Source organism: Herpailurus yagouaroundi, unplaced genomic scaffold (genome assembly GCF_014898765.1).
Source record: "Herpailurus yagouaroundi ecotype Mexico unplaced genomic scaffold, PumYag 184, whole genome shotgun sequence".
Lineage (NCBI taxonomy): Eukaryota > Metazoa > Chordata > Mammalia > Carnivora > Felidae > Herpailurus > Herpailurus yagouaroundi.
Genome location: NW_024412415.1, coordinates 22506470 through 22533661, shown reverse-complemented (window position 1 = coordinate 22533661; position 27192 = coordinate 22506470). Strand labels below are relative to the sequence as shown.

Genomic DNA, 27192 nt, shown 5'->3' with positions numbered 1-27192 from the left:
CACAGTTGCCCTTAATATATAAAATAGAAGATTTAATCCCTTCCTCTGAACAACTCTATTTTACAGGTTTTATCATATTCACTTATTTCCCACACTATTTGGCAGTTAATGTAACTCAGTAAATAGTGTCTGCTGAATTTAATATGACCTACTAACTTCACTGTCCCCAAGGTAGGAAAGATCACAAAACAGACAATATTGTAATACTTTGTCCACAAAAAATTAATGCCAGAAATACTGCCAATCTCTCTTCTCCGAATCCCCCAGCAAGGAGAATTTCTAAAGAAGGCAAGAGAATATTTCTTTCTTACATCCAGGCTTACCAAAATACAGAAAAATAAACAAAAAAATGAAGCCATCAAGTGATTTATTTTTGAATTCTCTTTCCTTAGAAGCATGGTAATATAACCTCAACATTTAAAGCAATTACAAGGTAAGAGATCTAATGCACAATTATTTCTTTGGATAAGTATTATCCTGCTCTCAACTGAAAATGAAGCTGATAAACCCATTTCTAGACCTTGTGAGACTTAATCACTTAATTTTGTTTTCCAGTCTATATAGTTTAGAGATGTATTTACAAAACGTTTCCACAGTACTCACCCCTGCAAGAGACAAGACAGTCAGTTTAACTCTGTTATAGTGTGACCCCATGAAAAAAGCAAATCCTTATAGCACAACATAATATAGCTCAAAAAGTGAAGTTTTGTTTTGAATACACCACTAAATGAACTTTCAAGTTTCATACACATAACATACATGTGTGTTATATATAAAGTAATGGCTCATGATCTTCAGAAAAAATAAGTGAGAACTAAAACCTCATATTCAGCAAAGCTACGTTGGTTGCTTAAGAATTAAGCAGCAACTGGGGCGCCTGGGTGGCGCAGTTGGTTAAGCGTCCAACTTCAGCCAGGTCACGATCTCGTGGTCCGGGAGTTCGAGCCCCGCGTCAGGCTCTGGGCTGATGGCTCGGAGACTGGAGCCTGTTTCTGATTCTGTGTCTCCCTCTCTCTCTGCCCCTCCCCCGTTCATGCTGTCTCTCTCTGTCCCAAAAATAAATAAAAAACGTTGAAAAAAAAAATATAAGAATTAAGCAGCAACTTGTTAAAAATTCAGATTCCTAGGGTCTACCAGAGATCTGTGCAATAGGAATATCCAGGGTTAGTGGTCCTGGAATAAGTATTTGTTAAAAGTTCCCCAGGTGGTGCTAATCACTGTTGAGTTTGGGATCAGGAAGGAGACAATGCCTCCATTAAATACATTACAACAATGATGATTTCACCAATTTTGATATTAAAGAACTATGGTATTTGATAACAGGACATTAGACAACTATCCATGACACTAGTTTTTGTCTTTTTTTTTTAACAATCTGAATAAACAGCTACTGCTGAATAACTGCATCAATCAGCTTTGAAACCTGATTCTGCCTTTTAGTAAATGTGTTACTCAACCATCTGAAGCCTGTTTCCTCATCTGCAAAAACAGAAGTAAAATAATCTGCCTCAGAGTTATTATGAAGATTGTTAAGTAGCTCATGTAAAAATGAGTCCTGTGCACAGTGCCTATACATAAGGAACTAATATCTTACCAAATGCTTTCCATTATAATAAAATTCATTCGTTTATTTTCTAAAGGGGAGAACAATTATTAAGTGGATAAAACTGAAATCTTAAGACTGCCAACAAATGCTAATGCTTTGGGGCTTTTCAGTTTCATTATGTCATATGTACTATATAATTATGTCACTTTCTTTTTTTTTATTTATTTTTTAACGTTTATTTATTTTTTAGACAGAGAGAGACAGAGCATGAATGGGGGAGGGTCAGAGAGAGGGAGACACAGAATCTGAAACAGGCTCCAGGCTCTGAGCTGTCAGCACAGAGCCCGACACAGGGCTCAAACTCACGGACCACGAGATCATGACCCGAGTTGAAGTCGGCCGCTTAACCGACTGAGCCACCCAGGCACCCCTATGTCACTTTCTATAATAGGTCAAATCATTATACATATCTTAGGAAATCAAGTGTTCTCATAAAATCAGTATGAGTTCAAGAATGCCCTTTATATAGTGATTCCCAACCTTCCCTGTCATAAGTAAAAAGGTTAAGTTGCAGAACTGTTGTTCCCTGTGTAAAAACCAAAGCTACGCATCATTTTGCAAATGCATGAAAAACTTTGAGAAGAAACTGAACGGTATTAATCTCTGCCAAGGGAGTGGAAATGGGGAATAAGAAGGAATGACTAGAAGAATTTTTGGTTTTCACCATATACCTTTCTATGCTATTTAGATTTTCCTTTTATTTCTACAATTTTTCAAAAGTAGTTTATTTTTTCAATATATGAAATTTATTGTCAAACTGGTTTCCATATGACACCCAGTGCTCATCCCAAAAGATGCCCTCTTCAATATCCATCACCCACCCTCCCCTCCCTCCCACCCCCCCCATCAACCCTCAGTTTGTTCTCAGTTTTTAAGAGTCTCTTATGCTTTGGCTCTCTCCCACTCTAACCTCTTTTTTTTTCAAAAGTAGTTTAAAACAAAATATTTTCAGTCACTTACATGTAGGCTCTCAAAATTAATTTAAAATTCAACACTTTCTTCCCACATGAAAACCACATAAATAGATCTAACATGCTTCCTCTGGAAACAATAATACTTCCATACCTGACCAGATAATTTCATTTAAAAAGACAACAAAAGTCTTTTTAAAAAGAAGAAATTGGACGGGGCACCTGGGTGGCTCAGTAGTTGAGTGTCCGACTTCGGCTCGGGTCATGGTCTCGCGGTTCGTGAGTTTGAGCCCTGCGTCGGGCTCTGTGCTGACGGCTAGGTGCCTGGAGCCTGCTTCAGATTCTGTGTCTCCCTCTCTCTGCCCCTTCCCCACTCATGCTGTCTCTCTCTGTCTCTCAAAAATGAATAAACGTTAAAAAAATAAATTAAAAAAAAAGGAAGAAATTGGAGAATACAAAATCAACCACTTTGTCTTAACAAAATCTGAAGATTCACTTTAGATTTTGCCTGAATATTTTTACATCATTTATTTATACCTAAGCCAGTAGAGCCATACCCAAATATTTTTCTTTCTTTTTTTTTTTTAAGATTTTATTTTTAAGTAATCTCTGCACTCAACGTGGAATTCAAACTTACAACCTCAACATCAAGAGTCACATGCTCTACTAACTGAGCCAGCCAGGCGACCCATACCAAAATATTTCTGTTTTTGGTCTAATACCAGAGCAACTTATTCATCTTATCAGAGCACTAAACAAATGCTTTTCCAGAATTTCCCAAGACTATTTTCACACTGAAATACAGTGTTTATCATACATTCTTCTAAACCTATACAACAGTTGAAAACTCCAAACTCTCAGGAATATTGGATACTAAGAAAATATTTTCCTACCACAATCCAGTCTAAGGATTATTTTCAATACAAAAGGTTCTAAAAATCAGGTACTCTTTAATCAATGAGATAGTCAATGAAAACAGTTAGATTATTATTAAATGTTAACAAAAGCTCTTTTCTGAACTTTCTTGCTATTCAGCGAACATCTTTACTAAAAAGTGTCATTTATATTTTTGAAATGTGTTTACAAACACAGCTTTGTTTCACAAAATTCAAAAACACAAAGCCTCCATTCAAATCATAAAAATACCAATTATCTCATCTTAGACCCACTGAATAAATGCAAACCTGCTCCTTTCACAGGGAGCAAAGGGGGACTTTGAGAGAAAAATCAACCACAAGTCTGGAAAGGTGGCATCTCAGAAATCTGCAAGTTTTACAAGCAATGAAAATTACTATTTGAAGTAAAAAAACCACTCACCAGACTACACAAGAAAACATATTCTACATATCTCAGAGGTAAGCTATAAAAGAACTAAGCCATATTAAGAGTATTCTAGGAGCCAACATCTCAGATAAAGTGACCTTAAATCAGTGAGAAGCTTACACTGGAGAAATTTTGTTCTGAGGTACATTATTAAGATGAGAATTTTTACTATCTTTATCACACAGATCACATCTCCAGGTATCAATACAGCCCTAGATCTCTCCTCATAAAACTCCTTAACCTTCAACTGATGTTTCCCTCAAAAAACTTTTTCCAAATTCCACATACAAGGGTAATAACAATTTAGTTCCAAATTACATCAAAGTGATCAACTCCATTCTTAGTTTAAAAAAAAAAAAAGACAAAAGATACAACTGCCAAAGATACAATGTCTAGATCTGCAAGCTAACACCAAAACATGAAGACAATATTTTCCTACAGTTGACAAAAGCAGCAGTAGTTCCAAAATCTCCAAATGACAATGATTTAGAAACATTTAGGTGGTGGTTCACCTTTCTATCACAAATTAAGGTGAATGGACTCCATTCCACTAAATAAAATCATCTTTTTCTGCTCTTACCGATGTTTCCCCACAACTACTGTAATGCTAGATCATATAACCTCACTTCCATGGTTCAACCCAACTGGCAAAACTCAGGGTTGTTTTAGGAAAATATCACTTCTAAGGTTTTGGCTATCTACTGGTTTACGGACTGCGGTAAAATTGGTTCCTATAGCCCTCATACAACAGATCTCCTCTACCAGATTAATCCTAGCATCAGACAAGTAATTCTCCCCACAAGCTGACATTACTAAAGAAAAAAGTGATTGGGGCGCCTGGGTGGCGCAGTCGGTTAAGCGTCCGACTTCAGCCAGGTCACGATCTCGCGGTCCGTGAGTTCGAGCCCCGCATCAGGCTCTGGGCTGATGGCTCAGAGCCTGGAGCCTGTTTCTGATTCTGTGTCTCCCTCTCTCTCTGCTCCTCCCCCGTTCATGCTCTGTCTCTCTCTGTCCCAAAAATAAATAAACGTTGAAAAAAAAAAAAATTTTTTTTTTAAAAAGTGAGACATACCTTGTGAAAAGAAAGCACTAAGAAACTATCACTTCTCTGCTTTTCAGAGCAAGGGTTGGCTACGGTTGGGCAGAGGCAGCTATATTTACATACAATTTCAATGGCTTTACCACTTGGGACACTTCCTGCTCATCCTTGATATTTAAATGTGGAGTCCTGGATGGGCTAAGATCTCTTCAGAAGAAATAAGAGAACAGGTGAAACGTACTAATAAATAAACACCCCAGATCTCCACTCAACTAAACCACACAAGTTCATGGCTTCCTTAAAATCTCACCTTGTAGCTGATGCTAGAAAAGAAAAATGCAATTTAGGAAACTTAATCTAGGAAATTTAACTTAGGGAATTTAACCTTTCTTTCCATCAACCTATCACACATCTCCAAATCTAAAAACAGTCAATCAACCACCAGGTGTTTAGTGACCTCAAAGTAAGGTACTTCGCAGAAATACAAATGTAAAACACTATCTCTGACTTACATATAATTTTTTTTTAAAGGAGAGTATTCTAAGGAATCTTAGGTTAAAAAGAACTGAGGTCACCAAGTTCAACTCCTACAAAGAGAAACCCTATGTTCAGTATTCATCAGAAGCAAGCTTCAGGCTTCTCTTAAACTATAGGGTTAGTCTCATGAGACTGTCTAGCTACAATAACCAATTGGACTTAAAATCTACTGGCCATAACTTCCATATTAGCCTTAGCTTTACCTTCAGGAGCAAAAAAAGAAATCCTTTACCATAAAGTCTTTAAAATATCTGGAAGCCACACTTTTACAAAACCGTGACTGGAAATGGCTGGAAAAGATTTCCTAAAGTAAAGAAGGTTCAAATGATACAAAGAATGGCAAGAAGGTATTCCAGTTTGGGAGAAAAGAACTAAAGGCAAGAGGTCAGATAAGGAGACCAGTGTGACTGAACCATACAATTCAGATTCAGTGAATATAAAACTCGCTAAGGCAAATTCCTATCCTATTATTAAAGTACTTAAATGACAAGGTGAGAATTTTTATTGTTTTTATAGCCAAAAAGGAACAAATCTGACACAAATCACAGGAGGAAAATGTTTTTAAAATGAGGATTGTGTTATGGACTTGTATCCCCCCAGAACTCATCTACTGAAGCTGGTATTTGGAGGTGAGACCTTGGGGAGGTAATCAGGGTTAGAGGAAGTCATGAGAGTGGGGCTGCTGTGATGAGATGAGTGTCCTTATAAGAAAAGACATCATAGAGTTTTCTCTTCTCCAACCCCCTCTCCACACACACTAAGGAAAGGCTATGTGAGAACACAAGAAGGCAGCCATCTGCAATCCAGGAAGAGTCTATATGAGAACCTGACCATGCTGGGCTCAGACTTCCAGCCTCTGGAACTGTTAGAAAATAAACTGTTTATGCCACTCAGTCTGTGGTATTTTGCTACGGCAGCTTAGCAGACTAAGACTGGAAAAGAGAGCAAATGGACACAAGGAGCCCCAGCAAGGAGACTACTGCAAGGTCTAGCAGTGAAGTTTACAGGTCAGAGCTGGCAGCAGAAATGAGGAAGCCATCAATTACCTATGGAAAAAAATAAGCTATTTCACCCAGCCCCAGGGTTCTGAGAAGTTATATTCAGAAACCCTCAATCTCCATTCCCATGTTCTCTCGTTTTGCTGTCTCACCATCTACTCTCACATCACTGCAATTTAATACAGATTTTTCAAGAAAGCATGAGGAATTATTACAATGGGGAATGCAGAGACAGAAAGCCCCAGAACTTTCTTGACTCTAGTTAAGTGACAGTCAAATCATCCTATAACCCAAACCTAGTCATTGTCTTATCCAGAATACTTAATAAATAGCTCCTATGGAGCCCACAAGTCCACAAACCTCCATCAAAACCACCCTAATAGGCCTACCAGCTCTGGGTTCTATAAAGTTTGGATTTGCTGATTTAAAATAAAATAAAGTGAAAAATTCTAAACAACACAATCCCGTAAACACATACATACAAAGAGGGAAAGCCCCAATATTTCCCAATAAAAGGTAAGCCAGGTGTTTTATTTATTTTGTAAAAAAATTTTTTTAATCTTTATTTATTTTTGAGAGAGAGACAGCATGTGAGCAGGGGAAGAGCAGAGAGAGGGAGACACAGAAACCGAAGCAGGCTCCAGGCTCTGATCTGTCAGCACAGAGCCTGAGGTGGGGCTCAAACTCACCAACTGTGAGATCATGACCTGAGCCAAAGTTGGATGCTCAACCAACTGAGCACCCCCAGGTGCCCTGCCATGTGTTTTATATAGCCAGACAAGCACACTAAATGGAAAGGGGCAGTAGTAGGACCTGGGGAAGCCTTCATCTTCCCTAATCATAAACCCGAATCAGTAGCATCATCAGATAGCTAGAGGCCCTGATACCTTGTCATTTATGGGTAAGACAGCCCTTCCTGCTTCAAGCACATGCATATAGCAGATGGAAGTTCCACATGCATGTCCCAACTTCAGCCTTGCACTCTTTTGTCCTCACTCAGGAATATACCAAATCCACTAGATCCCATGCTTTTAAATCTTTAAAATGTTAAACTCTTGGGGCACTTGGGTGGCTCAGTTGGTTGAGCATCCAACTTCGGCTCAGGTCATGATCTCATGGTTTGTGGATTCGAGCCCCATGTCAGGCTTTGTGCTGATATCACAGAGACTACTTCTGATTCTCTGTCTCCCTCTCTCTCTGTCTCTCCCATGATCATGCTCTCTCTCTCTCAAAAATAAACATTAAAACAACTTTTTAAAAATGGGGTGCCTGGGTAGCCCAGTCGGTTAAGCATCCGACTTGAGATCATGTCACGATCTCGTGGTTCGTGGGTTCGAGTCCCACATCGGGCTCTGTACTGACAGCTCAGAGCCTGCTTCAGATTCTGTGTCTCCCACTCTCCCTGCCCCTCCCCCACTCACACTCTGTCTCTCTCCCCCTCTCTCTCTCTCAAAAATAAACCTTAAAAATTTTTAATTAAAAATAAAGAGAGGCACCTGAGTGGCTCAGTTGGTTAAGCTTCTGACTTTGGCTCAAGTCATGATCTCCCAGTTCATGGGTTCAAGCTCCATGTCGGGCTCTGTGCTGGCAGCTCAGAGCCTGGAGCCTGCTTTGGATTCTGTGTCTCCCTCTCTGTCCCTACCCTGCTCATGCCCCTCTCTCTCTCTCTGAAAAACTAAAAATATGTTCAGATTATTTTGTTCAGATTAGTGCTCATCAAACAAGGCAAAAGCAGAGTATTCCTAAGAACTATTCAGCTGTCACACTTACTTAAGCCTGGGATTAACCTTGTCACTAAAAGAGATCCTCAACAAACATTTAAAACAACTAAGCTGAAAATAAAGGATTCAGGGATACTACTTTTGAGAGCTCTATGGTTTGGGATACAATTTAAAATTCTAACAAAGAATGTGTGTGAGAACTTCACTTTTTTGCCTCACTATCACCCATCTAACCAAAGAGAGAAAGAATTCATCTGAAGAATTTAGAAAATTTGAGCATTCACGTGATGTAATCTTCAATAAGTGACTGTCAGAAATGTATGAGTTTTGCATAAATAGTCATTCTCTCCATATATACTTGCAAGCTTAGAATCCCTTCCAGAGTTGCTATGCCACCTGACATAACAGGACAACCAATATCTGTGCAGAACCACAAGTCTCCACATTTTAGAAAGGAAATTCCTTAAAAATTACTTAACCTGATCACTATCACAACCCCTTAAGGCAATATTTTTATTTCCCTCATTTTACACATAAGATAAACAGACTGAGAGAAGTTAACATACTGCCCTAAGATCACAGATCTAGTAAATGATAAAGCCAACACTGAACCAAAACTTTGTGACTCCAAACCCCTCCTCTTTCCAATATACAGCAGTGTGTCTCTATTCTCCACCACCTTAAATGTAAACAAACGATCTTACAAAGACCAATGAAAAACAACCAGACTTTACCAGGTACTCTGTCAAATATCTACAGATGTCCTTCAAAAAATGAAAGCCCAGTCTACCTTTAAATAAACGAAAATACAAAATGGACTAATCAGCACCATTCAATACAATAAAAGCACAAGTATCTTCATTTTAATGCATTGAAAGTTCTGTTGCCAAAATTAAATTTAAACAACTTTTATTAAAATCTCTTCTGTATGTTTAATAGCATTTTTAAACTACCCTGGGGATAACTATTTTCCATCTGCTTTTACTTGCCTTTATAACTAAATACACACTAAATCTTTGAAAAGGGGGAAGTGAAAATAAAGAATTTTCCATACTATGAAGCAACCATTCTTTCTTAGACCTCAACTAAATAATAGCTGTTAATATTCCAGTATTTTACAACTATCAAATTCCATCTTCTTCCCAAGGCATAAAGTCTGATGACAGCTGGACAATAAGACCATGCACAAAAAGAATTACACTCTCCTAAAGACATTTCAAGTTGTAGTTTTTTATATATAATATCTTGTAATACCTTAATTTTTTTATTGTATGAAGGCTTTGATTATTTTGTTTTCTTTTTAATAAAAATAAATTTTGAAGCACTTTCTTTTGGAGAATACATCACCATTTAAGTCTCCTGTTACAACAACAAATTTTAAAGATTTCTAGAGATATTAAATTCCCCCTCAAGACAAACCTTGCCCTGTGGAGATTAGTATCAGTGCAGGTGCAACTACAACTCATCAGTTTGCTACTTCTGAGGGGCAATAAGAAACCACAGGCAAATGTGTATCACTGTTGATTTCTCTACCTCCTCTGCAAAATGAAGTTACCAACTTCCTATAAGAATTATGAAGAGAATAGTGTATGAATAAGTATTTACAAAATACTTCTACCATTAAAAGAGTAGTCTTTTAACAGTAAAACTCCTCCTTCCCTCAGTCATTCATTGGACAAAGTACTACTGCTACACAACTTGTTTAGCAAGCCTCCAGAGCCAAACTCCATCTGTGCTTTGTGGCACTACAAGGGAAATTATGTAAATACGAAGGCAAGAGAGACACTGGCTGTATAGCCTGTTCTGGGTTCCTACAGGAAAGCATCTCAAATCCCTGCAAATATTATTTAAATTATTTATTAAAGTTTATTTAATTCAGCTTATTTATTTAAGTATTCATGGTTTCAAGACAGCATCACTGGGAACACTTCAGCGAACAGGTTTGTAAGGTAACCAGAAAAATCCAAATGGCCAACTGACATGCCCCTGACATGATTATCAAAACAGATAATCAACAAACTAGTTTCACTGCTACTTTCGTAGTTTTTATCAATAATACGACTGAGCCAATGACAGGCTCCTGAGGAAAACTTCACACACTCACTAGAATCACAGCTTGTTTTCAGTGGAGATGCCTTTAATGAGTATATTGCAGGAATAAACATTATGCTACTAATCTATGGAAACTTTTAACCAAATAAAAGGAGAGAATAAAGTTACCAAAGACTGGTTTTGTTCATTTGTCCCATACGAAACTGTATTTTAGCTCCTCCTTTTCTTCATGGAAATAACTTGGTAGGCTTCTCTTATTTGTTCCCAGCCAACAGTTAAAACTGGGTATGTCAGGGTTGAGACTGCCTCTTGAAGGTGATCAAACAGTGTTAGCTTTATATATTATATACATAATTATCTTTATGTGGGCTTGTATATCTGTATGTAAATATATCTTCTGCTAGCACCCTGAAAATTTCCATGCAAACTGACCAGGGAAATATCAGTACACTCTTTGGTCCAAAAGATGAAAAAGCATATCTCTCTTCAAAACAGAAATTGATTCTCTAAATCAATGTACTGGCCACAATACTCAAACACAAAGCTCAGCCTGAAAAGCCTATATTCCAAGAAGAATTTCCTCTATATTAACAAGTCCACCACCATTATTTTTTCTATATTTAATATAATAAATTATTCAGTCTAGACTTTTAGTCCAAAAAAGAAATTCTTATTTTGAATTGTAAAAAATACCTGGGAGACATACACAAGAGGGAGAGCTATAAAACCTTTTCAAAAATCCATTGGGACAGGTGGATTTTAGAATTCATTTTTTCAAATTTAAGAAAGAAATACAGTGTACATACCATAGGTTACAAATCACTTCAGCACCTGGTAACCACAAAAGAGCTAGGAAAACAGACTGTCAACGGCCTCCCTTCACATAAGGTCAGATTTTGCCACTGAAATCTGACAAATAATTTAAGCTGAATTTAAAAAAAAAATTGATTCAGACCTTTTTGGATTTCAAAATTTACAGATCAGATATTGTGGACTTTTGGCAGGTAAAAGGTGGTCTTGGCGTATAATGAATAAATTATGCAGGGCGCCTGGGTGGCTCCCTCGGCTAAGCGTAGGACTTTGGCTCAAGTCATGATCTCACGGTTTGTGGGTTCAAGCCCCAAATGGGGCTGGCTCTGTGCTGATGGCTTGGAGCCTGGAGCCTGCTTCAGATTCTGTGTTTCCCTCTCTCTGCCCCTCCCTCACACATAGTCCGTCTCTCAAAAATAAAAATAAAAACATAAATAAAAAAATAAAGCTATCCCTTATAGAATAAAAGAACTAGCCAATACTTAGATGAGACATTTAGGATATTTAGTAGGGTCTTGAAATGGCTCTAATTACTTGCCTACTTAGAAAGGCATAATCAATTCAAGCTGTCTATAAGGTCCCACCAAGAGACTGGACATGAAACAATTTTCCCCTTAAACTTTAAGGTGGGACCAACACTGCAAAACATATTATAAAGCCTTACCATGTCAATGCCAAACAGACAGGCAATGAACCTCTGACCGGTGACAAAGTCAGTTGGATATAGTAGGGCTTCCGAACAGTAAAAACCTAAGAGGACCTGCTAACTCAGGTTTTTTGCTCCTTGAGACCCACAAAAACTCAGATTCCCTAAATTAACTTGTGGCCAAATCATGCTTCTGCCATAAGTTCAAAGTGAAGCCTAGCATTTTTTCCTCTCTAGTGGTACAGCAAACCTTTTATTTATTCTCAACAACCTCAAAACAACATATGCCTCAAGGACTGAGAAGCCTGATGACTGTAATTCCCTCCTAGCAGGGATCCCTGCAGTGCTCCACCACTACTCACAACTCTTGCTGAGAGCAGCAGCACATTTGCTCATTGACTGAAGCTGCGTGATCACATTAAGTTCAACCTGTGTTCCCTACATTAACCACCAATGAAGTGGTGGAATAGTAATCATGAGTTGATCCTGCTCATTTCAAAGCCTCACAATGGCTCACTGGCAAAACCACTGGAAGAGAAGAAACCAATTTTTGAGTGATGTCTCTGAAGAGATTTCACTGGAGTAACTGGAATAATCTTTCAAATTCACAAAACTCGCTCAGTTCAAATTCAGGCACTTTCCTAGCACCTAAAACACATCTGACAAAATGACACCTTGAGCCAACATTTTTAATAGCCAAAAACATGGTAAGGCATAGCAGTGGTTGTCTTTTTAGTTTTTTTTTTTTTAATGTTTATTTATTTTTGAAAGAGAGAGAGACAGAGAGAGGAAGAGTGTGAGCAGAGGAGGGGCAGAGAGAGAGGGAGACAAAGAATCCAAAGTAGGCTCCAGGCTCTGAGCTGTAAGCACGGAGCCTGACATGGGGCTCGATCCAACGAACCACAAGATCATGACCTGAACCGAAGTCAGACACTTAACTGACTAAGCCACTCAGGCACCGCCCCACCTTTTTTTTTTTAAAGCAATCTCTTCTTGGGGCGCCTGGGTGGCGCAGTCGGTTAAGTGTCCGACTTCAGCCAGGTCACGATCTCGCAGTCCGGGAGTTCGAGCCCCGCGTCGGGCTCTGGACTGATGGCTCAGAGCCTGAAGCCTGTTTCCGATTCTGTGTCTCCCTCTCTCTCTGCCCCTCCCCCGTTCATGCTCTGTCTCTCTCTGTCCCAAAAATAAATAAAAAACGTTGAAAAAAAAATTAAAAAAAAATAATAAAGTAATCTCTTCTGTCCTGCACCTTGTCTTAAATTGTTTTATTTTATTCCAAAAATTTCATCCCTGAGTCACGACCCAATGCAATCAAAATTAGTAACCAATCCCTAATCTGTTTACATTTCAGTGTCATCTTTAAATATGATCTTTATGTCCCCAGTCAGCTTAGAGTAGCTTGGATGACTCACCCTAGTCTTTATGAAAACACATTTTTTAACCTGGAACAAAAGAGAGCACATTTCAAACAAGAAACAACAACAAAAAAATACAAAGCTCTCTCTACAGAAATATGCCTTTTCTTCTCAAGTCATGGGCATGTTAAGAAATTACAGGATGATGTGGCTGGAAACAGAAAACAAGAGTTTCAAAGATAAGCGACATTACTAACAAATTTCTCTGTGGTAGCAAGAAAAGATCCACGAATACATAAAGACAGTTGAAGACTACGCTCTAGAGCTGGGCTTCTCACTAACGAAAGGATAGTATAAGCCTGCATCCCACCCTGCCCTCACCCCAACCCCAAAGATACAAAGCAAAATAGGATGAAGGCAATGCTATAAGCCAGCCACAATGCATGTTCTTACAATCTCAGTTTTACTCAATGATGAATTAAAACATATTTATATTACAACAAATATGTTTGTGCTGGGGAGTAGAAAGTAAAATGCACATAAATCTTTAAGATTAAGATTTCTTCTGTTCACTTGCAATGTGTTGCTTCAGGCTACCAGGGGAGTTTATGTTCTTTCTCCTCTGCTATTAAGAAAAAAGTGGAGAAGCTCTACTCAAGAGACTCTGAACATTCTCTCCAACCTGTCTCCCAGCTATTCTATCCTCTCAGGTCACGTAATTTTTATTTTACTTATTTATTTAAACTACATATCATTCCAGAAAGAATTTCAAGTAGCTAGGGAGAGAATATGGAGAAAACATTACATCCAAGTGGCAATGCCTAAGCATGGAAGAGGGTTTTCAAAAGGTGTACACATTTCTGTCCACCATTCTGCACTATTCAATATCTAGTCTACAAAATGACAGTATTAAGAAGAAATCAACTGCACAAAAAAAAAAAAAAGCAGATAAAGGCGGGGTGGTTCTTGGGTACCTGATGATCTTTCGAAAATACTCTTTGGGGGGGGGGGGACTTTTTTTTTTTTTTTTTTTTTTTTTTTTTTTAAACTACTCTGCTACCTGATTTCTTCTTAGACTTTTGACAATACATACAATTTTATGACATTGAAAAGCAACTTTGATATGGTACTCTTGTGGGGTATCTATTTCCTCACCCCCACTACCACTAGCACAGCACCTGGTATACAATAACAATTCAATAAACATTGGCTATAATTCTGGTTATATTACTATTCATTATTAATATTATCATTAGTATTACCTAAAAGGGTGCCACAATAATAATGGCAGCTACCATTTTTGAAGCTGCTATATGGCAGGCAATATATACTCCTGTTTGATCCTCTTAAAGATTTTGAAGGTAGGCAGTATCATCCACTTTTCACAAGAAAGAAAAGTAGGCTCAGATCATTTAAATGATTTGCCTAGTCACCTAGGGCCACCCAGCTAATAAGTGGCAAAGTACTGATTCTAATCCAGTTGTTTGGTTCCTGGACCCAATTACTCCCACTCTCAGACAGTACCCCTCTTATAAGTCAAGAATTTAAGGGCTCTCTCACTGATAGACTCCAATTAGATTCCACTCCATTTCAGTCAGCACAAGTCAAAGAATGACAGGAATTCCCTCCAGTCACCACACAACCAATTTATATACAAATATAAATCTGTACCTAATGCATCTTATACTCCACATATATATAAAAAATTGTATTTTTACATTAAATTATTAGCCAAAGTCACTAATTTTATACATCTAACTCCACCATTGTCATCAATCCTTGGCCTGATAATTTATCTCCCTCTGAGTTCATCTCCCTAAGGGTATTCATTTACTCTCTTAACTTTAATTATAACTTGCAGGCATAAAAAACAAAATCTACATCTCCTATCCAAAGGAAATTGAAGTGTGGATAAAAATACACGTGTGTACAAAAAGGTGTTCACTATCACATTTTTTTAATAACAAAAAGCAAATTAACAAAATCTCTAAATGTCAAGCAGTAAGAGAATGGATTTGATAAATTATGCTATCTCCATTCCACGTAATATCACACAATTTTAAATCAAGTTTTAAAAGAATCTTTAAGAAGATGAGAAAAATGTTCATAGTATTAAGTGAAATAAAAAAGGAGGACATAAAATGAAACCATCATTAAGATCTCAACTTTGCAAACATAGGACTACTAGGAAAAAAAAAAACCAAATAAATCAAAATGTAACAATCTCCTCTGGACAGTGAAATAATGGATTTTTTTTTCCTTTGTTGCTTTTTCTGTTCTCCAACTTTCTTTTCAAGGATAACTATTAATTTTTTATAGGCAAAAAAAGAGTTGCTGCTATTTTTTGTTTTTACCAACATCTTTAACTCATCTCCAAGCACTCTTCTCTCATAAATTCCAAAATTAGCTAGAAGAGTCCCAGGTAGTGTGAAACTAAAAGTGCTCAAAAAAATTCAGCACTATCACCCTCCAGTTATTCTAGAACTGCAATCTTAAGCCATTTCTCTTACCTACCGAAATCCAATCTTTCAAATTTTGTCAATCTTTTTCTTCTGTATTTTTCCTTCCTACTCCCTATACTAATACCAAGTCCAACCTTCACCAGCTCACCTCTAGATTAGCACATTAGCCTCCTGAATGAACAAATGCTTTCCTTATTCTATTGTCTAACCGCTAACAATTCACTCCACCAGAGCTAACTAGGTGCCAGGCACTCATCTTGGAGCTTTACCTGTATTAACTCAATTAATATTCATAACAACTCTATGAGTTGTTCTTTTTCTTTTAAGAAAAAGAAGCACAGACAGGTTAAGCAATTTACCCAAGATCACCCAATTAATAAGCAGCAATGACTGGATTTGAAGATATGTAGTCAGCTCCAGATAATAGTATGTAAATATGAGCTACTCCAGGAGTGCAGTGGCGATCAATAAAAACCAGCTTCTCTTTCCCTGAACTGTATAGCACCTTGGAGCAAGTCAAATCCCATTTCCGGGTATCTTTCCATGCTACTCCACATCTAGGAGGCCAGTTCTTCTCTTCCCTAATTCATTTTCCATATCTCCTTCAAAAATGAACTCTAAATTCAAGATATCTGAGTTTTCCTTAAGACAGTTCCCTGACTCCTCAGCACATTCTTATTCTCACATGTTCAATTTTAACTACATTAATATGTAGTTGTTGATATTTTCTTAGGTCACATTAGTTTACCCCACAATTTTACATGTTATCATCATATCTAGAAAATGGAATGCCTCGGGACGCCGGGGTGGCTCAGTCGGTTAAGAGTCCGACTTCGGCTCAGGTCATGATCTCGCGGTTTTTGAGTTTGAGCCCCGCATCGGGCTCTGTGCTGAAAGCTCAGAGCCTGGAGCCTGCTTCGGTATCTGTGACTCCCTCGCTCTCTGTGCCCTCCCCGCTCATGCTGTCTCTCAAAAAATAAATAAATGTAAAAAAAAAAATTTTTTTTAAGAAAATGGAATGCCTCCACTTTTTTGGATCTACGTCCTTCTCCATTTCCCACCTTCTTGAAAGCTACTAGACTAGCACAAAGTCTAGTATCTGCATAAAGTAGATACTAAATAAATATGCAATTAACTAATAAATATGAAATATGTATGGCTCCACTATTTAACAAAGAAAGTCTTTCATTAGTCTTTAGAACTGACATATTTCAACCTTTATCTTCTCATTTTATTCCCTAAACATAAAAGCATCTTATTTCTAATTGCAAAGGCCTCATCCAAAAAAATATATTCAAATTATACTCAAAAGCAATTTTATTAAATGATTTTTTAAAAGGTATCCCACATGCTAAGAAATAGCTTTTTTTCCCCCCCAAGAGACTCTAATAGTGGTACTTTATTTCTATGGGAGAGTTCTATCCAAGTCTTCCACAACACTAAGCAGGCAGTGACATTCCAGGCATGACTGCCAATTGTTCAGTAACAGAAAACACTATCTGGCTTTAATAAGAGATTATTCTAAATGGCACCCGTTAAATCTAAAATGTAAAAGCAATTGTTTTTACATTTAAGGTTGGGTATCTGCACCTTCATCTTCCTATTCCAAAACAATTACTTTAAAACTCAAAGAAAAAGATATACTAAAGGATATCCTAAAAGACAGAAAGTTGACCTCGTATTTAAATTGTTAATGAAGGGGCACCTGGGTGGCTCAGTCCGACTTCAGGACCTGGCTCGGGTCATGATCTCACTGTTGGTGGGTTCGAGCCCCACATCAGGTTTTGTGCTGTCAGCTCAAAGCCTGGAGTCTGCTTCAGATTCTGTGTCTCCCTCTCTCTCTGTTCCTCCCCTGCTCATGCTCTGTCTCTCTCTCAAAAATAAATAAACATTAAAAATAAACAAATAAATAAATTGTTAATGAAAATAAAGGTGCCTGCATGGCTCAGTCGGTTAAGCATGTGACTTCGGCTCAGGTCATGATCTCACAGCTTGTGAGTTCGGGCCCCGCATAGGTCTCTGTGCTGACAGCTCAGGGCCTGGAGCCTGCCTCGGATTCTGTGTGTACGTCTCTCTCTCTCTCTCTCTGCTCCTCCCCTGCTTGTGCTCTGTCTCTCAAAAATAAACATTAGAAAAAGATTTTAAAAATGTTAATGAAAACAGATGAAAATAAAATTCACTACAGGTACGTATGCCTCACTGTATATAACAAGCAAGTCTCATTATCTAATCAAATTGTTCTTCAAATACATTATAAGCTATGACTACTTAAAGGAACACTACAGGGACTGTTCTAAAAGGCATTCAATACTCACAGCTATAATCTTGTCTTTAATTTTTTTTTTTCCAAGTTGGAACTTTCATATACACCTTTTCTCTAAAAGACTCCTTTGCTACTTAGCTTTTATCTTAAATGAGCCACTTAACAGCAGACCATATTTATCCTAAAATATATTTTTCTTTACATGCCTACTGACTATGCAGTTACTCTCATTCATCAGAACTTGCCAGAAGCAAATGTCCAACATGGTTCAGTTACCCAAATAACAGTATTAAATTTGAACAAGCGTATATTACCACACGTTTATTACAAATTTTAACACTGATAAATACACACTATGAAGCACACCCTGCTCATTACCTTAAAATACCTTAAATGAAAAGAGCAAACCTAGTTTACCCTCTACTTAAAATCACCATTCCTATGTATATTACAGTTCAATTAAAACACATATTGGTAACATTTGGTTTCCTTTCTTGACTTTTTTTCAAATGCTACAAATAATACTACAACAATTTGAAAAGCTTACTCCATGTTTAAAAGGATGAGCAGATATTTACTAATCTACTACGGATTTTCTTTAATTACTTTTGAGAAGCGGATGCAAATATAAAAGGGAAACACCTGGAATCCTTGCAGTGATGTAAACGTTTTGGTATCCTCACTGTATCACTGTCAATAACCTAGTTCTAATATTGTACTACAGTTTGGCAAGATGTTACTTTTGTGGAAAACTTGCTAACGTATATATGGGAACTCTATAATGTTTCTTAAATTATATGAATATATGCCTTCATATGTATATGAATCTAAATTATCTTGAGACAAAAAGTCTAATTAAAAATGTTTAATTTAATGACAACTCATTTTTTTCTGGCTCTATATCAATACTTTCTAAAAGCATAAAGCTTGTACAAGTGAAAAAGTTTCCCACAAAAAAGCAGTAAGTAACTTAAGAATGAAAAATTGTATTCCTTTTAAAAATTAAGAGCTGGTAAAGAGTTCTTATAATTATTTCCAAAACTCTTGAGCAAGAAGAAATCTATCATGCTACAAAAGTCTGCTTTGAGTAACGAAAAGTAAAGCTTTACTTGCTAATTAAAATAACTTTCTAGAAATATCAAACACAAATAGACACATTATATATAAATAGCTTACAAAATGAATTTATCCCACTTCCTTCCAATATGTTTTACTACTTGGATTCAATAAAGGAAATTTGGGGAGTATCATGTAAACGTTCAAACTACTAAAAATATGGGCAACTGGCTGGATCAGTTGGTTAAACTTCCGACTGTTGATTTCGGTTCAGGTCATGGTTTCATGGTTCATGACACCGAGCCCCACGTCAGCCTCTGCAATGACAGAACTGAGACTGCTTGGGATTCTCTCTCTCCCTCTCTCTCTGCAGCGCCTGCACACACGCAAGCATTCTTTCTCTCTCTCTCTTTGAAAATAAATAAACATTAAAAAAAAAAACTACTAAAAATTAAACCCAGTATCACACACTCAAAATTCTGAAGTGGGAGGGGAAAACAGACTTAAACACCTGAATGAACTACTTCCTTCCATTTTACCAATCGTTTAATCAAGTTTTCCCCTGATACACTGGCCTCTAACGTATTACCTTACTTTTAACGCCTACAAAGAGAAATACCTCTCAAGGTCACTTATAAGAACATCTCAGACTCTGTCCTACCAAGGGGGCAAATTCAGTGTTATGATCATAATTCCAAGAAAATGTACACCTTGATAAAGAAATAGCATTGTAACAGATTTCTCCAGTCAAGTAAGTAATAGTAAATACATATGCATTTTTTCCAGTCGCTTCTGAAGAAGTATCAGCTATTATATGTTATTTGTTTTAGGAATAAGATTAAAAAAAAATTATGCACTGCAAAATATGTTTTCAGCTAAAGAAATTCTAAATGTATTATAATTTTTCTCAAAAAAAGCCCAGTGTGAAATTAAGTCATCCTCAAAAAGAACATAAGAAAAAAAATTATACCGCACAACTACAGTTTTCATGAGGCAAAAGACGGGCGTTTTACAATGTTACTCCAAAGCCCAAAAAAAACCAAAAAAACCTCTAATCTTTAAGTCAGTTCTTCAGAAAGAAAATCAGATCTTCAGCTCCTTTTATACTGCAAAGAAACTGGCATTAGGGCGTATCATGTATCTTTCAAAATCAGGACAGAAGATAATTCAGATGGCAATAAACCATATAAAGAAAATAATATTGTTGTACCAGTTTCTTCAAGAAAAAATGGCTATAGAAAAACTTTATCTACCAACACACTCTGATATAAAATAATCACTCATGCCATTGTCCTTTCCCCAAAATTTAAATCTATTCACTAATTATTAAAGGTCATGCTTTTTTTTTTTTCCCTGGAATTTAAAACAAACCACTGAGGGGCGCCTGGGTGGCGCAGTCGGTTAAGCGTCCGACTTCAGCCAGGTCACGATCTCACGGTCCGTTAGTTTGAGCCCCGCGTCAGGCTCTGGGCTGATGGCTCGGAGCCTGGAGCCTGTTTCCGATTCTGTGTCTCCCTCTCTCTCTGCCCCTCCCCCGTTCATGCTCTGTCTCTCTCTGTCCCAAAAATAAAATTAAAAACGTTGAAAAAAAAATTAAAAAAATAAATAAATAAATAAATAAATAAAACAAACCACTGAAATAAATATTACCATGTCCACTGAACACATGTGTTTAAGGTCAAACTTTCAACAGATAAGTAACAAACCTAACAGTTTTAAAATTAAAAATTTCCCACTCCAAAGAATCAAATACTGTATGACTACTTCTGCAATGCTGAAAAATAATTTTTCATTGTATAATGCAAGCGACAGAAAGAAGGCTCACAAATGCTCCAATGTCATGCTTATAATAATACAAACCAAGTTCACATATACTTTCTAATTTCACACACTACATAAATCATACATTAATTTTTAAAAGTGAAAAAAATATAATTGCCTTTATTCTAAAACCAAAGTATTTCTGATATCAATTTTCTAAAGTTCATGTCCTTCTTATCAATGAATGTCAGTTAAATACATTTTCCATAATTCAAGCTGGAACAGACTAAAACAGTAATATCACTACTTATTTAAGGAAATATAGTAAGTATCTTCTATGTATCAAACTAAATCTGAAAGTACTGGAAAATGAATTATTAGTTGCAAAAACTGAGATACAGTCAAAACAATAGTAAAGAAAATATATAGCCTTCTTCTACATTAACTACTGATATTTTATCATATCCTTTTGAATAGGTTTATATTAGCCTTTAGGATATTTAACAGCTAAAGTGTTTTTATTTTATTTATTTGAGGTGTTAAACAGCATGCTATATTTTACCCATGAACTGCAATTTCATCATGAAATAAAATTTTAATGAATTATATTACTGAACTATTTTTAAACAGAAACACTTTTTAAATATAAAGTGGTAAAAATGTTCTAGGTTATGACATTTCCTTCTTTCCTCGTGTTTTGCTCTCACAGTATCTTAAGAAATCAACATCATTTTACTAGGGAAAATACAAGCACCGGTCAAAGAGCAGTTACTAAATTTCAGTCTAGGGATTTGACAGCTGGTTTTCTTAAGATGACGCTGTCCATGGCATTATTTTTTCGTCTTTGAGAACTAAGGAATAAGTTTAACTTAAAAAGAAAATTATAGCTTTTGTACACTGGAATGGACCTTGCTTCTGGACTGTTTAGTTTTGAAATCACGAGTTTAAATAAGTTAGGGAAAAAACAAATGCATACTTAAGATATATGAGATAAATGTTAATAATGGAGAATAGTTATAAATATAAAGTAAATTTAAAGACCACAGCGCTAATGTAGGAATAGGAATCTTATTAAACTTATTCTAAATATTATTCTAATGTAATCTGAATGTAGAATTCAGTCATCTAACAGATATCATTTGAAAATAAATCTTTCTATTCATTTATTTGTAACATTTGTTCCTTTAACATTTTTAAAACTGTCCCAATTTTTAATTTGCTCCAGACTTCCAAAGGATTAACCACCTTTTAAAATAAGTCTTACTAATTCTTACTTGACTCAATATGCATGCAATACTATTTTACCAAATTTTTAGAACACAAAGGTTTAATAATGCTAATAGGCTCAAATTTTAGCAAAATTTAAAAATATACATATGTAAACAAACATTTAAAAAAAACTATATATAGACCACACATGGACCACAGAGCCTTTTTTCTGGTACTTGTCCAAACACAGAGGCAGGATATGATCCCTTGTACTCAAAGAAGACAAATTCAACTTAAAGATTCATGGAAAACAGAAGAATTTTACATCGATATTTATTCTTATAGAAATATCAATGGATCCTAAAGTCAACAGCCCATCTGAGGCTTGTTTTTGCTTCTAATTTGAAATGGACACAACAGAATGGCATGAAGATATTAAAATACTTCATATTTTTCTACTAACATGTATCAAACACCAAAATAAGAGTTCCTGATTTTAGATACCATCTTACCTGATCCACTGAACTGACTGCTTCCCAGCGTTGTTGGTCTGGTTTTCCCACTATTAACAGGTGGAGAAAACATCTACAAAATAACCCAAATGTATCTGTTAGTCCTGAAATTCTTCTAGACTCCTTGCAAACAAAAGTCTGCCAAGAGCCATCAGTTACGTATTTTAGAAGGAAGTTAAGATAAAATGAAGATATACATCCAGACCCACAAAGGCAATTACACTCAGTGATATTATTTCCTAATACTACTTAGAAATATTGGTTATATTCTGTTCTCAAAACCCACTCATTTACATGAGAAAGTCTAAAATTATTAAGTTTAAATGGCAAATTTATGTCCATCACCTTTACTTTCTAACAAAAATCTCACATTTACATTACCACATAGTCAGAATCATACGCAAAGAAACTACTACATACAGTAAGGATCCATTATAATCCAGTTTTATAAAGTAGGTGTTGGTCCTGCCTCCTAACAACAGTTAATAAAGGAATTCAGCCCATGAGAGATAAAGGCAGTAGGCTTTCTTCGGTTTTAGCTATTCTTCTCAATCATTTCCCATGGTAAAAACTTTAAAATACATATACCTTACTTATGTACACATATACATACATATACACATTCACACACATAAATTTACGTACTTAAAAGTGTTCAGCCAAAAAGACTGGAAATTCTAGCTTCTATCTTCCTTTCTCATAACTGACATCTTTCAGATATCATAAATTCTATCACCTCTCAGGGAGGGAAATAGAGTGCAGAAAAAATAATTTTCTTTTTTCATTCAAAGTTCAAAATCCCTAATAATCATCAGGGTCAGAGGGTGACTCAACCAAAGCTCATGGTTACATTGTTCTCCTTTTAACTGGTTCAATCAAATGACCCCTCTGGCATTAAAGTTTTAAATCTGCAAGTCTAGACATTACATCAAAGTTCAGGTGTCCAACTTGGGGGAGCTGGACTCCAGCCCTGAGAACTACTGCTCAAAGCAGATGGAGTTCACGCTGCCTAGTCTCCACGTCGCTTCCCACACCACCACCACCCCCCGCCTTTTTTCCTCTCTTTCTTTCTTTCTTTTTTTCTTTCTTTCTTTCGTAAACCTCAGCAGAACCCCAAGATGCCGCGGAAAGCTCTCATACCGCACTGAAGTCCAGCAGGTCGCTCAGCTCCTTATCGGTCCCTATAGCGGCCATGCGCTGCTGCTGGGGATTCATCTTCGGTCACTTCTAGCAGGTCCTAAGGCAGAGGAAACAGGCTCAGAGAGACCACCACGGCCCAAAGTGTGTGAGGGGAAGAAGAGGGGCGTAGGGCAGGACCGAGAGCTCTGGGCTGATTTCCAGCACTCAACTCGTTCCCACCGCCGCGCGGGCAGGGGGCAGGAGAGCCCAGCACCGCGCCGGGTCGCTGAATCCACGCGTTCCTCCGCGCGGCCCGGGAGCGTCGCGGTGGCTCCCGCAACTCGCCGCCTCTCCTGCAAGTTTCCGAGCCCAACCCTGCCCCCTCCCCGGTGCCCCCACCCCGCGCGGCCCGCCGGGTGCTCGGCGCTGCGCCCGGCCGGGCGGGGGTCTCGAGGGGCGGGGTGAGGGGCGACTAGGCGTCCAGTGAGCGGAGTGGCGACGAGGGGAGATGCGAAGTGACTCACAGGCTCGGCAACAATAGAACTGACAAGTTGCAGGGAACGCGCCGCTCGCAGGCCCGCGTCTGCCGCCGCCGCCGCCCGGACGTCCCCAGCGGGCCCCGGGGGTCGAAAAGCAACCCCCGCGCGTCCCAGGGACGTTTTTAAAAAGAAAATACAAACCCCCGACAACTAATCTCGCTCTTACCCGGCGCCCTCCTCCCCTGGCTCGGCCTCCTCCCACTTTTGCTACCCTGCCCGCGGCCGGCCAGCCCCGGACCTGCCGAACAATGAGCCCGGCGCGGCGGCCGAAGCAGCCTGCTCTCCCGCGCGCCCCGGAGCTGGAGCCGAGTGCCGAACGGGGCGCGCAGGCCGAGCGCGCCGCCCGCGGGCCTGGCCGTCCGCGACTCTCGCCTCCGTCCCCACTCCGCTCCCCAAGTTGGAGGGAACCCCAGGCTCGCCTCTGTACAAAGGGGAGAGGAGTTGGGGCGCGGGCCGGGGGCGCCTCCGCTCCGGCAGGGACGTGGCGGCGCCCCTCAGCCCCTAGCCCCGCCACGGCATACCCCTCCCGCTCGTCTCTCCGCAATTACCTGCCGCCCCGTCTCCGCATCCAACCACCCCGATTAAAGTTCACTTTGGCCGGGAGAGCGGGCTCGGGCTTCCCCTTGTACCTCCCGGCGGCTCGGCTCACTTTGCCCCGCGCGAGCTTTCGGATCCGGGCGGGGGAGGCGGCTCTCGGGCCTGGCAGCCCCTTCCTCCCGGGGCGGGCTGGCGGTCCCCCCGAATAGAACTTGTGGGTCTCCTCAGGCGGACATTTTTTTCGCTGAGGCGGCCTCAGCACCGCGCTCGGCTCGGCTCCGGATCCCTCCGCGCCGGGAAGAGCCCCGGGTTAACCCTTTCGTCCCCGTCCCGCTCCAGCCGCCTGCGCCGAGGAAGTGGGGCCAGCGGAGGGGGTGGGGAGGAGCCGGCGGGAACGGGGAGGGGCCGCCGCGCGGCCGGTGGACAAAGCCCGCGGTGGGGTGAGGCGGGACGGAGTGGGGGCCGCCGGAGAGGGGCGGGAGACGCGCGCAGGCACCCCGCGAAGCAGGGCCGGGCCGCCCGCGGAGGGCGCCTCGTCTGTGTCCCCGGGAGCAGGGCGACAGGCACCGCGGCGCCTTCTCTGGTTTGTCCCGCTTCTGCCTCGGGCGGCAGAGCGGCGCGGAGGAGACGCAGCTGCGGGCGCATCTGGATCCGTTGCCCAGGCCACCCAGCCCGAGGCCGCAGAGCCCTGGAGGCTCCTGTTCCCAAGCAAGCCGCGTTGGACGCCGGACGCCGCACTCGGCCTGGCCCGGTCGTTGCAGCCCTGGCGGCTGCGCAGCGCTCGGCGCGGAAAATTCGTGCGTGATGAAGGGAGACTGAGCCACTTCGGTCCGCGCTCGGAGTAGGTGCCGCTGGTCGAACTCGTTGCTGAGCAGAATGACAGAAAAGGGGCAAAAGCTCCCTCAAACCACACAAAGCAGCGTGGGCTTCAGGTACCCAAACACTCCACTACACAAGCCCTCAAGTCTACAATCACCTCTTCCCACGCGAATCCTGGTTAGGGGCCACCGAATTGGACAGCGGGGAAGAGTTGCTGGAAATGGATCAAGCCAGTGCCTTCATCTTGCAGAGATGGCCCAAGGAGGTTTGATCGCAAAGCCACTATTTTGGCGCAAGTTCTGAGCTTGGCCCGAAGAAGCCCCAAACAATAAAAAGAAGACAAAATAACTAGACCTCAATTCCTTTCAGTTTGGAAATGGAAGTAAGGTTTTTCTCCAATGGCAGCCAGTGTTTAACTCTTTTGGTTCAGTGAGTGCAGTAAGGGCCAGGCAGAACAAACACTGAAGAAAGAAGACACACCCAACGTTAACAAATTGAAGGAAGCGGCCAAAGGCTTGAGGGCAACGACGTGAAGAAGGAGTCATTGGAGCCCAGATTTGCATGGAAAGAAGGAGGTAGATTCAGCTGCAAATATGCAATTGCTATACTTTATTACAACCCAAGCTGTCCAGAGAGAGAAGGCATTTGTGGCTTGGGGCTAGGGGTTTCCATGACGTTGTCAACGGCCACGCTCCAGACCTTGTGCCAAATCCTGTGGTAGCTTCTTCGTTATCCACTCTCAGTTATCTAGGTTAACACCCCCTGTTCTTAGCCGTCATATCCCGGCCTTGACTGCATACTGGAGCATGTGGTTCCAATATAAGCAAATTAGCATAATTCCAACCTAAATAAAGCAGCATAATCCCATCCCTACCACAGTTACTAGTTTACTGGTTGGCAATAGGCATGACACAATTTGGGACAATGAGAGGAGCAATTTGCTGTGGACTTTTAGGGAAGTTTTTGTTTGTTTCATATTTCAAGAGAACTTCAGCGTCAACCTCCTCTTTTTGCATGTACTCCAAAAATCAGAGGGCATAACAACAAAAATTGAAGGTATATCACCAACATGTTGTATGAAAAAAAAAAATTTAAGGAGCCCCTGGACTGTGGGCAGCCATTTTCCAACCACAAGGTCTGGCTAGGTTAAAATAAAGCAGGCATGGAGAAAGCAAATTGATATGATCTTTGATGATGTTTTTGAGCTTTGAATCAAATGGCTTCTGAAACCAGGTCTATGATCATTGATGAAAACAACAGGATTAGAGTTTTCTGCTGTTTGTAATCTAGTGTGTTCTAAGTAATATAGGCCGGATGGCTATTTTTTCGTGGCAAAGACCTCAACATAAAATGGAACGTCTGTCTAGACGTCTGTCTAGAACGGGTAAGATTCTATCACTCGGGCAAAACTGAAGAGAAATACTGGGGAAAGGAGAATGTAATCCCATCTGAAGGATTTATGCTGTTTCAAAAAATAAAAACAGAGAGCTAGTTTCTTCTCATCTTTCTCCTATAACTAATTGAGAGGAAGAAATAGCTATCTCCCCAAACCCTCAGTCATGGGGGCTCCCTTCCTCTTTTGAAGGACTGACTGGTGACTTTTTTATATCTATTATGGATCATATTGTTTTATACTTTATTTTCCATACTATATTATATACTCCCTGGGCACTATGATTGCCATGCTTCTCTGTACCATGTACCTAACATGGCACTAAGTACATAGTAGACACTCAAAAAAGGGAGACTGGAATTAAATCTATCAATCATTTGACATTATAAGCTGAATTTATTTTTCATACTGTTAGGTAGTCTTTGCATGTATCATTTTTAATGCCAGAATATTATTCCCACCAGTGGATTGCCTGTAATACTCCTGATAAATATGGAAGACAAAAAGAGTATAAAAACCACAGT

General features: G+C 39.4%; 1 protein-coding gene across 10 annotated transcripts in view; it reads right to left on the bottom strand.

Moving 5' to 3' along the window:
- Positions 1-24726, bottom strand: part of TCF12 (transcription factor 12) — a 396860-nt gene extending 372134 nt beyond the window's left edge. For 3 of the 10 annotated variants that reach the window (XM_040492788.1, XM_040492792.1, XM_040492794.1), the window contains exons 1-3: positions 24468-24725; positions 23402-23498; positions 22262-22334 (exon numbers count right to left, since the gene is read on the bottom strand). In XM_040492788.1, the coding sequence (XP_040348722.1) occupies positions 22262-22334; positions 23402-23476 (148 nt within the window). In that variant the 5' untranslated portion in view covers positions 23477-23498; positions 24468-24725. Of the gene's footprint in view, positions 1-22261; positions 22335-23401; positions 23499-23610; positions 23630-24467 lie in introns of those variants that run through there. The other 7 variants (XM_040492793.1, XM_040492795.1, XM_040492797.1 and 4 more) reach the window with 5 other exon arrangements.
- Positions 24727-27192: the final 2466 nt, after the last annotated feature.